The 12,213-nt window shown below is 46.7% G+C and overlaps 1 protein-coding gene across 1 annotated transcript; it reads left to right on the plus strand.

The window, feature by feature from the left end:
• Positions 1–9,282: 9,282 nt before the first annotated feature.
• DNAJC5G (DnaJ heat shock protein family (Hsp40) member C5 gamma) lies at positions 9,283–10,773 on the plus strand (the record flags this gene model as incomplete). Its single annotated transcript, XM_082851431.1, has 4 exons — positions 9,283–9,395; positions 9,700–9,913; positions 10,110–10,254; positions 10,718–10,773. The coding sequence occupies 4 exons, from the start codon at positions 9,283–9,285 to the stop codon at positions 10,771–10,773; spliced, it is 528 nt and encodes a 175-aa protein (XP_082707557.1).
• Between the last annotated feature and the right edge of the window lie 1,440 nt (positions 10,774–12,213).

Here is a 12,213-nt window from a genome sequence, read left to right on the forward strand (position 1 = left end):
ACCGCGGGACCCTATGCGGGACGCGGTGTGGGGGCGGGCTCCTAGGAACGCCTCGGCCAATGACTACAGCAGGGGGACGTGGTAATAACAATGGCTTCCTCCTGGGATTTCCTTTCCTGGGCAGCCCGTGGCGCAGGGACAGCAGCCCCGGGTGCCCGGGAGGGGGCGCTGACGCCGGCACGTGCCCGCCCCGCCACTGCCACCCGGCGGGGAGCGAGAAGGCAGGACTGGAAAGGGGCGTCGGAGCAGACGGATAACAGGGCTGCCCTTCGCCTCCCCTCCCTGGCCTTGGAACTTGCTGCCTCCAGAAGTCCAGTGCAACGGCAGGGAGAATACCAACAGTTTCTTTTGCTTGAAAATTTATGCATGAAAAGCCTGGCAGTGAAACAGACAGCTTGCACCTGTTTCTCAAAGAACCATCAAGGCCCTATGAAAATCTTTTCAAAGGGTCCTCTTGAATTCCAGGTCTGAGGAAGGCATTCTGCATCTGGACAGGAGCTAGGAAAACTGTGCAGGATTTAGAAGGACAGCTGAGGGCTGGTGCCCTGTATGGAACTCTAGTCTTCATTCAACATTTACTGAACACTTATTCCTGCCATGTGCCCTGCTATCCTAGCTGCAGATTCCTGGTGAACAAGATAGACGTGTTCTCTCCCATCCTGGCTTTAACTTGATTGCAAGAGATTTCTATTCTGCAGACTTTGATTACTGATTTACCCACATGCTCTTACGCCTTCCTCAGATACCAATTTTCCCTAAGGTGAGTCCTTAGACTACTCTTAGTTGTGGAGGCAGGAAGGCCTGATGTTCCCGAGAGGACAGGTCAGTGCCAGCTTCCAGAGCAGAAGGCAACAGAGCAGCTCAGAGGGAGGCTTCAGGGAGACCCAGGCTGGAACAGTTCATATTGAGAGAGAAGGAGAGCAAAGCCCAGTGCTGAGGTCAAGATTTAGGCTGGGCCAGGGATCTCAGGCAAGATTTGGAATCCAAGGCTGTGGGCAAGGGTTAACACTTGAAAGGGCCAAGCCAAGCTGAAGGGTATGCACAGAGGTGTTACCCCTAGAAAGCCTTTCCTGACCCCTCCCACCCCTGGGTGGGTTATGTGCCCTTCCCTGGTGATCTCAAGGCCCACTGTGCCTCGGTGATGTTAGCACTCACCACGTTTTAACAAAATTGTTTACTTGTCAGTCAGTTCACTAGAGTACAAGCTCTCTGAAGACAGCTGTTGTCTTTCTCAACACTGTGTCCCCAGCACACCATAGTGCCTGATACATAGTCCTCGATAAAGCCATCCCAGAAAGGGGGAGCTGATTGTCAGAGTGGAAGCAGGATGGAGGAAGCAGGATTTTAGTTGGAGATACGGAAGATGAGGGAAGGCTGCAGCTTACGTGTCACATCCTCAGAGAAGCCTTCCTGACCCCCCAAATCAGCCTAGTGCATGTTATGCATTCTCATTGCACACTTCTTTTTCTGCCTTAGCACTTATCCTACTGTAATTAAATTGTTATTTGGAGATTATTTCTTTTTTCACTTGGCTTCCAGGATACCATAATCTAGTTTTCCTCCTATTTCATTGACTGCTTATTTTCGGTCTCCTTTGCTGGTTCCTCCACATCTTCCCAACCTTTTAACGCTGGAATATTCCAGGACTTGGTCACCCTCTTCTCTTACCTTCCTACACTTAGTCCCATGGAGATATCATCCAGTCTCAAGGCTTTAAATACTACCTAGAAACAGCAAGAAGCAATGATTGTTGAAGCTGGGTGATGGGTACATGGAGGATCATTGTACTATTCTGTTTCTATATGTGTTTGAAAGTTTCTATTAAAAAAAGAAACTTAAAAAATAAATGGCAGCTTATATGATGATTCCCAGATCTCTCACTTGAACTCTGAACTCATGTACCCAAATGTCAGCTTGACCTCTCCTCTTTAATGTCTAATAGGCATCTCAAGCTTCATCAAAAACTGAGCTCCTGATCGCCACCCTTATCCCAAACCTTCTCTTCCAGCAGTCCTCCCATGTCAGAACATGCGAACTCCATCTTTCCACTTGCTCAGACCGGAAGCCTTAGAGTCATCCTTGACTTCTCTATTTTTACCCCACATCCAATCTGTCAACAAATCCTGTTCCCATCCTTGTCTAAACCACCATCGTCTGCCTTCTTGATTACTTCAGTAGCCTCCTAGGTCGTCTTCCTTTTTCTACCTTTGTTGCCCTATAGTCTATCCTCAATCCAGGCTAGGCAGCTAGGCCAGATTTCATCAGTCTCTGTCTCAGTATCAGCCAAAGGCCTGCCACTGGCCTGCAAAGCCCTATGCAATCTAACCCCCTCTGATCTCATTTCATGCTACTCCCACCTCACTCCCCAGCCACTCTGGCCTTTGTGCAAGTGGGTCCTATGACATACCCGGTGTGTTCCACCCCAGGGCCTTTGCATTTACTCATCTCTTTACCTATAATACACTCTGCCAGATGTCTTCACGACTCACCTGAGCATCTGCTTCAGGTCTTGAATCAAATATCACTTTTACAGGGACTTCCCTGGTGGTCCAGTGGTTAAGAATCTGCCTTCCAATGCAGGGGACATGGGTTTGATCCCTGGTCAAGGAACTAAGATCCCACATGCCACCGGGCAACTAAGCCCGTGTTCCGCAACTACTGAGCACACGGGCCACAACTAGAAAGGCTGTGAACCACAACTAAAAAGCCTGTGAACCACAACTAGAGAGAGAAGCCCGCGCACCGCAATGGGTGCAACTAAGACCCGATGCAGCCAAAAATAAATAAATAAATATTACAAAATATACATATATATATATATATATATATATCACTTGTACAGGCCCTCTCTGCTTATCCTTTTAAAAAGTGCAGTCTTCCCTCAAATTTTTTCCATCTCCATGCCTGCTTTATGTTTCTCCATAGCAACTATTACCACCTAACATACTGAATATTTTACTTATCTTGTTTACTGTCTATCTCCTCTCACCAGAATTTAAGCTACATGATGGCAGAAGTTTTTGTCTGTTCTGCATGTTGCTATATCCCCAGTACCTAGAACAGAATCTGGCAGAGGATAGCACCTAATAAATATTTGTTGAAGGTATAAATGAATGTCTATCTTCCACATTAAGCTATAATCTATGAGAGCCGATTATCACTGTATCCAAAGTACTAGGCATAGAGCAACGATTAATAGATATTTGTTGAGTAAGTGAACTGATTAATTAAAAGGACAGTTCATGAGGGGAACTGGCGTGAGGGCAATGGTATAGAGGTGAGAAAGAACAGGAATATTTAGGAGGAAAAAAAGACTGATGGTTATGGAAGGTTTACTTCAGGGCAATAGCAGACAATGCATTTGGAGGGATAACACGGTGTCAGATTGTAGATTTCATTGCCATATTTTAAGGGTTGTTTTGCACCCCATAGGCTATGAGCAAAGGAGTGGTAACGATGGTAACATTGCTTTGCTCTAGGAACATTGATCTGGTAACCAGTATCCAGGATGAGACTGGCAGTAGGCAGAACAGTTAGAAGTCTAGGACAACAGTCAGTGTGACATGGAAATCCTTTAACTGAGGCGCTTCAAAGCTGTGGGAGCTGAAAAGAAGGGGACGATGAAAGAGCAATTTTGAAAAAAGAAATTCGTAAGATTTTTTGGCCCGAATTTGGGGGAAATAATGGTCCACAGCCCGCTGATGTTTGGGTTTTGAGCAGCATTATCTTGGAAAGAGTCATAACATTAACGTAAATAGAAAAAGCAAGAGGAACAGCCAGTCTGGGGGCAAGGTCATAAGCTCAGATTTCAGAGTGTTGTTTTGAGGCAATGGGAGACTGGCATGTGGATGACACTAAGCTGAGCTAAAGCAGAGTAGTGCCCGCTGAAGCCACGCCCATAGACTGCATCTCTGAAGTAGAGAGGAGAGAGCAGAAGCAGGAGCTTAAAGACCAAACCATATAGAATATCCACAAAGAGGAAATGAAAGAAGGGAGAGGAGCCAGCAAGGGACAGGAAACTTATCAGAGATGTAGGAGGAGACACAGAATAATGCAGAGCCCCAGAATTGAAAAGACATGAAGTTGGTGGAGCTGAACAGAAAGGAGAGATTTAAGGCCCAAAGTCTCTTCCCAAAGCAGAGCCTGATAGTTTTCACTTCATTCAGTCATACTGCCTGAGATTCTGCCAGTTATTCCTTTTGTGTTGGTTAAGAATTAAGAGGGTGAAGTATTAATAGTTGTTCTCACTATAAGCAGAATTATAGGGTTTTAATTAGATTGCTTTCCACCTAACCCATAGGGATGAGATAATTTTATGGAGGTAATCATTTTTATTGGAAATGTTTAAAGGAGAGGAAGTGAGAGAGGTAATGTTGGAGTTTTGACTGCTTGGGGAACACTGTGGCTATTTTGGAGGGCAGAGGGCACTGGGTAGAGGAATGAGAAAATAGGGTTCTGAGGGGCTGAGAAAAGAATGTAGAAAGGGGATGGAAGGATTCCAATGACAATTTCCAAACCTTCTTAGAGGGAGCACCCTGATTTACCCCCTTCCTCCCACAGACAGAAGGAAAGCAATTTCTCTCTTCACAAAATTGGGAGGAGACAGGATAGAAAGAATGATGATGATGATGATGATGACAATGACATAGCACTTACCACATGCCAAGCACTGTTCAGATTAAATATTTAATCCTCTTAACAACCTTAAGAGGCAGAGACTATTATCTCCATTTTACAGGTAAGGCAGGTGTGCCCTGTTAGCCTGCCCTTAGGTCTGCAGAGTCTGGGGTTGCAGGGCAGAGAGGATAGGAGTATAAAGCAGCTTCTCTAACTGGAAGCCCTCTACCTCCCACCACGAGACGTCTGCCCTGGGGAGGACAGGCAAACAAACGGGGCCAGAGGTATTTTTAGTCACATGTAGTATGTATGCCTTCAACTGGGGGGAGGGAAAGCAGGATATTACCTGACATCACCATGAAAGGAGGTGAATATCAACTACAGATTTGGTCTGTTTCTACACTTAGATTTTAAAGTGGAAAGGGAGCTGGTGTGTATGAGGAGCAGACACAGTATGGACACTGAACTTGGAGTCAGAAGACAGGTCTGGACCTCACAGGTTGACCTTGGGCAGGTTAATCCCTTTCTCTAGGCCACACTTTTCTCAATTACAAAAGGAAGGCATTGTATGAGTGTTGTTTCTGAGGTCCCTTCCAGCTCAAAATCTGTACGATTCTAGAACCTGGGGGTTGGGTGTGACAAATTATGATCTCTCTCTCCCACTACATATGTTAGAGAGCGTGATATTTTGGGTATAAATATACCAATGTCTGTCGTCTGTATGTGTATATTCCAGCTATATGACTAAAACTTTAGTTGTTTGTGGATAAATAAGGGATGCTTCTTGGTTTTCTCCAGGAAAGACCAAATGGCTCTGTGACACAGTAAACTTCTAAGATCACTGACTCAACGCATGACGGGAAGGCAAATGATTCCAGAAAAGGTTTGAGTCTGTCATCATTCTTTAGCATGGTTTTTTCAAAATTTTTCCATTTTTTTTTTTACAACCAAATTTAATTTAGTCTTGACCTCAACCCTGTGAAACAGCACAGGATTTTACAGAAGAGGGAAGAGACTCAGAGATTAAGTGACTTGTCCAAGATCACACAGCCTGTTAGAGCCAGAGCCAAAACAAAGATCTAGGGCTTCTGACTCCTGGCTTGTACGTTCTTCCTAGTTGTGTGCTGAATGTTAGAAGAGACCCTGTGCATGGAAAATGGAGTCAAAGAGGGTCTGCTTCTAGGTAAAGGCCAAGTGGAGGCCCCTGGCCAGAGGATGCCAGCTGACCTGCTTGCTCTATTCCCATCTCTGCAGCTGCTGGCTGCAGTGTCATCTCATTCAGAGCTGAGGCGCAGAAGGCTTAAAGATAATGGCTATTTCAAGAGCCACTATGATTAGAATTAATTAGAATGTCAGAGGGCAGTGATAAGAAGTAATAACATTCTGGAGCCTCTGGCAAGATGTGAAAGCTGTTTACTAACTCTTCTCAGAGCCTAATTTGCCGTCTTTCTTGGGCTCATTTCTGTAAAGCAGGGATGGGCTCATACCACCTCCCAGGGCTGTTGTGAGGATCAGAGGAGACAATGAGGTAAAAGTGCTTCGGAAAAGGTACACAAAAGCATGCTTGTTCATTCAACTTAACCAACATTTATTGAGTACCTACAATATTCCAGATACTGTGTTAGGAACTGGAGGAAAACTAAGACAAACAAGAAACAAGGAGCCCAGAATCGCCCTTACTATCTCTCCTAGTGCCTTCTGTCTCTTCTTGTCTCAGATCATATGAGGAAAAGTGGGCTCTGCAGTCCTGTCCAATTCCCCAGCTAACTGCTTCTGTCCCAGGCAATTCTTGCTATGGCCCAAACTCTGGGCCTCCACTGGACCAGCAGAGGGCTCCCTCTGCTATAGTTCATTCAGCAAATCATTAATTCACTTATCATAAGCCAGGCATGGTTCTAGGTGCTGGGGATACAATGGTGAGCAAACATACAAGGTCCCTGCCCTCATGGAGTTCACTGTCTACCGGTGAAGGCAGACCTTAAACAAATCAACGTGAGATAAATATATATTCACAAATCAGGGTGAGGGTGTTAACGAGATGGGGAGAGAGAAGTGGAACTCAATTTAGAAGGACTCTCCGAGGAGGCACAAAGCTGAGAGCCACAAAGGATGAGAAGTCAGCTACGCACGTAGCCTGGGGAGGAGCCCTCCAGGCAGAGGAGTGGAAGGGAACACCGTGTCTTCAAAGAACTGACAGAAAAGCAGTGCAGCAGAGACCAGAGCACGCAAGACAGGGGTACTCCGTAGAGCTGGAGTGAGAGGCAGGGGCCGGACCACACTGGGCCTGTAGACTGAGGTGAGACGTTCCCTGTAAATGCACTGCACTTCCAGTGCCTTCTGTTCTCTTCCCAGTGCTGGTAAAGAAATGACTCGGGCTGTTCAAGTTCTATCCTTCCATGGTGGTGATGAAAGGCTGGAGGTTAGTTAGAGAAATCTGGCATAGTACAAACCATCAAAAAATTGTTAGCTTTACCTCCTTTACTTTAGGCGACTAACCTCTAAACTCATCTAACCCAGAACCTATGAACTCAGTGAGGGATACCAAAGATTTTCATCCCCACCCCTACACTGATCACGGATCTACAGAAATAAACTAATTCAGTGGTCGTTGTGCCTGTTGCACATGAACTCTTTAGTTTGCTCAGATGGCTCACATCTTTGGGGTGCAGTATTTACAACTTAAAACCTAGAAGGGAAGATAAATGTACACAGGTAACAGTAATAAAAGGAAGAGATAATAAGTCACAAGACAGGTAACAGAGAGATAGGACTGAAACAATAAAGTTCTTTCAATTCCATGTTATAGGAGCCATTGAGTGCTCCTTTGTTACGAAAACCAACATCATGAAGTGGTAAATTATAAGGGATGCAAACCTGTGGGAGATCACAGGAATTAAGTAGAAATAGGTGCTCTTATGCCCTGCAAGTAGCATGTAAATTAGGGAGGTAAATTGGTACTTTTGGTAACTTTCTGGAAAGAAAGTTAGCAATATGGATCAAAAGCCTCAAAAAAATTCTCTTTGACCCAATAATTCCACTTCGGAATCTACTCTAAAGAAAAAAAAAAAGATTTATTTGTAGATTTAAAGATAAGAATTTTCATAATAAGGTCATTATACTATCAAATGATTATAAACAATTATCCAGTCTGGATTATATAATTACATTATGGTACATCCTCGTGATGTAATAGTATTTAAAGAAAGTTTCTGAAGAACAGTAATGACTTTTGGAAATGTTCAAGACATCAATTTAAAGGAACATGCCATCTTAATTACAATATGATAGGATAACTGCTTTTACAGAAGAAGGTGAGAACAATTGAGGGAATGAAGGAAAGTTTCCTAGGAATACTTACATTTGATGTAGGTCTTAAAGCATGTGTAGGAGTTTCCCGGCAGAAAGGAAAAAAAGGACCAAGTGGAGACCCCTAAATTCCGTAAAAGAAGGCTGAGAAGGTAATATACCTCTTGAGAAAGGTTTGTAGCAAACACACCTCTCATACAGCCACGGTCTGCAAGCGCCGTTATCTTTCCTTAGGTGAGTCGATGAGCCACGTCCCTGATCGAATGAGCCCCCTCCCACCCGAGAAGGGACGGCCCTGCAGGCTGCATCCGCGGGTGGGGCTGGAACCGACACTCCGCAGCCCTTGGCCGCTGGTGCCAGGCAGATCCCTACGCTCAGGCTCCCCGCGAGAGAAATAAGTCCCTCCCAGACCTACCTGCAGCGCCAAAAAGGGACCCCTAGTGTTGACGCAGCGCGCAGGCGCAGTCGGCCACTGGCCCGCTGCCGTGTGAAGTTTCACACCTTGATGGAGGTTGCGTGAGGCCTCCCCGGCTGAAGAGAGCGACTCCGAGGTAGACGCCAGGCTGGGTGGGGGTGGGGGGGTCCACACAGAGCCAGAGGGGACCTGGGGAACCAGAGCGTTCCCTCTGAGCTTGTTGCCTTGGTTCTCCCAAGCCGCAGCCTCCCAGGCGCTCCCCCGGCCCTCTGGGGTCCTGCTCGCTGCTACCTCTCTGGGCTGCCCCACAGCTCCTCCTTTATCCCTTGATTCACCCCTCTGTTCTCCCTGAGGGACAGAGGTGGGAGGGTTTGAGCGGGGAGGTTAGGAGGAAGAAAGCGTCTGGCCTAGGTGCAAGCACTGCCTCCCGGCCTGGCTTTTGGACGCCTGACTTCTCTTAGGCAGCGCAGGGTTTCTTCTGACTTGCTTCTCCCTTGGGAACTGGGGGTCCCCATGATTCCCCACCCAAGCTGTTCAGGGGCTGGGGCCCTGCTGGTCTTTCAAACCCAGTAATGAGCTTGGACAGGCTCGGGGCTGTTTACTTAAGGTACCAGTAGCTCTGGACAAAATTGATCTTTATGCAGGGTTTAGACCTCCTTTGGCTTTACCTCTGTAGAATGTGGGGTGTCTGGAGGTCTGTGCATCTGAAGGACACTGGGAAATGTGAGGAGAAGATGTTTCCTCTTTAAAATTCGAAGGTCTTGTCACCTGCACTCTCCTGCTAGTCACAGATGCCAGTCACTGTTGTCTTATACTTGTCCCATTGTAGCCACTTACCTGCCTCGCCCCTGAAGGCGATGAGCTTCCTGTCACTGGAAGTTCGCTTCTCTGTGGCCTCACCTGTGGAAGTTCTCACAAATGCTGCTTCTCCTTTGACCCAGATCATGGCTCACGTGGACAAAGCAGCCCGCCCGTTGTCCAAAACTGGATCAACCCTCTATGCAGTGCTGGAACTTAAGAAGGGTGCTTCACCTGAAGACGTCAAAAAGGCCTACAGGTTCAGACATCAGCCCCTTATTGAATCCTGCAATTCTCCCCCTTGAACCCTTTTCCCTCTACCTTGCTTTCTGACCCATTTTTAAATCCCCAAGCCTTCACTTTGGGACCAGGTGGGGCCATCATCCTCTTCAGCGTGACACGAGAAGGAATGTAGACTTGGGCTGCGTGCCTCCATCCTTTGTACCGCATCTCATGCATTGTTTTTTCACCATCTAGAGACCTATCCCTGTCATTCACCCTAACCCTCCCTCCCCAGCCATTCCCATCCTCTCCCCACCCTCCTTTGGGTATTGCTTGGGTAGGAGACTGGCCTTGAAGTATCATCCAGACAAGAATCCAGGGGACCTTCAAGCAGCAGAAATATTCAAGGAGATCAACACAGCCCACTCCGTACTGAGTGACCCTAAGAAGCGGCAAATTTACGACCGGCATGGCTCATTGGGAATATATATATACGACCACTTTGGCGAAGAAGGCGTCACACACTATTTTACGCTGAATAGCTGTTGGTTCAAGGTACACAATTCTTCCTAGTCTCTTAAGAATAAGGAAGCAGGGGCAACCCTCCTCTATTAGGACAGCTAATCCGCCTCTCCTAGGACACGTGCTTCTGTTGTCTTATATAACAGATGCTGGAAGGATTGAGGGAGGGGAGCTTGAATGGAAATACACAAGAACTGCCGGATTGAAGCCATTCTTTCCCACCTTTTAGACGCTTGTCCTCCTGTGTGCTCTGCTTACCTGTTGCTGTTGCTGCTGTTGCTGCTGCTTTTGCTGTGGAACACTTAAGCCACCACCCGAGGAAGCCGCTAAGAAAAAATATGAGCCGAATGTCCAGAATCAGCCTCCAAGGCCAGGTGAGAACCACAGGCAGGAACTGGGATGAGAGCTGGAATAGGGGTGCAGGAAATGGTTGGGGGTTAAACTGTGAACTCCCAACTATGGGAGTCTCGAGTCAGTATTGGGGCAAAGTGAAGAAAGAGAAGGAGATACACTTGGTTTCTGAGTTTGTTTATGCCACACGCTGACAGTTTGAATGCGATGTTGGCCTCCTATGACTGTTAAGCTTAACGAATGGGGTGGAAGTTAAGGAAAAGAATGGGGTGGGGGACTGTGCCTAGAAAAGGCAGTAGTCGAAGGTAAGTTACAGGATGCAGTTCTTTGCATTTACTCAAGAGAAAGGTAAAGTGCCTGAGATTATCCCCCTTATTCACACCAGTGCCACCTAGTGATGTGAATGCGTAACTGCAAGGTAACCATTTTTTCACCAGTGGACTAAAAACTTGTTACTAAATACACGTTTTTCAAATTCCATCACAGGACACAGAGAGCATTTTAGAAGAGGGGAAGATAATTCTAGTGATGATAATTATTAAAAGATGAAGAAGAGTGAGGTATGAAAACTGAAATGCAGCAATAATTAAAGGGTAAGAAAGAGAAGGTTAGACACTAACTTCAGATGAGTCATTAGTGGAAAGTTTATATCTTTATAGTATGGACTACAGGTATTTGTATCCTTATCTATAGGGGGTTGGCTTTAATACGGGGTGATCATTCCTTCTGGTTAATAAGATGCCATCTTCTTCTGCCCTTAGGTGCTGACCCAGTGAGGGTGCCTTCTGCTGCCCAGTCTGCTGGACTCGGTGAAGAGAAGAGCAAGTAGCCCTGTCCTGACTTTGACCCTGATTTTCCCCTCTACTTGTAAGACTCCCATCTTCAGAAGCATCGATGGCATCCATCCCAGTGAGGATGCCATCTTTGTACTTGATGGTATAACTGACCCTGGCCATACAGGGTCACCCAGCTATTCTTCTTTTTAGCTGCAGTCCCAATTTTAGTCTGTTAGAGAGCAGCCCTCGTATCCCTACCCTTGTGAGGTCTTAGGCAGTGATGACAGTCTTTTCCTGAGCGTTCTTTTTCCTGTGCTTTTCTTGGGATTTGAGCCAATGTCAGCTGGTAGGGTCAGCCACTTGCGATATCTCTATCAGGATCCCGATAGCCAAGCTGGATGGATCCTGTCCTGGAGCTGCCAGAGCAGCTAACCCTTCTTTGTTGCAGTTCTGTGTACCAAGAACTCTGAGTGTCAGCCACGTTCCTAAGCGAGTACACCTTTCTGGGGGCTGGTCTCATCTTCTTCGGTGCCCATGCCTTTGGCATTGCCAGCCTCATTCCATACCACATGAGACAACTCAGGAAAAGCATCAATGCATTTGAGGCTTAGGGGTAGTTATCCCACCTTTGGATTCTCCCTGGACTGCGGCTGCCAGCATAGCAACCATGAGCAGGGCGCCTGTGGGTTGACTGAAGTTCACACCTCAGTGCCTGCCTGCCTCCGTCCTTTTGACCACATCTTATGCAAGCTCATCCCTATATGTTTTGTTCTTAAAACTGGGGCATGAAACGTGTGATAGGGTAAAGATTGCACTTTTACAGACCCTTTCCCCATGTGTGCCTCATCGCACTGTCTCTTTGGTATCCTCATCACACCATTTCTCGTCTATGCAGGGTCAGAGTCTAGTAACTCCTCAAACTTCTCTCTCCTGACTGGGAGAGGGGCTAAGGGATGTCAGTGAATAAAAGAGATTTTGTCCAATTCCCAGTGCATATGTTGGGCCCCAAAAAGACAAATTGTGCCTGGGATAGAGAAGAAGTAGGAGAAAAAGAGAGAGGGCCAGTGTGCACATCTGAAACCAGCCTGCCTTGGAGAGCAGGAGTCCAGGACAGCTGTGGAGCTGGGGCAGAGGCTTCCCAGAGCCTTGTGATGATGACTTTGTCAGTGCTCTAAAATTTCCCTGGAGACTGATTCCCCTGGTGCC

Source organism: Leucopleurus acutus (assembly GCF_964270905.1).
Source record: "Leucopleurus acutus genome assembly, chromosome: 12".
Lineage (NCBI taxonomy): Eukaryota > Metazoa > Chordata > Mammalia > Artiodactyla > Delphinidae > Leucopleurus > Leucopleurus acutus.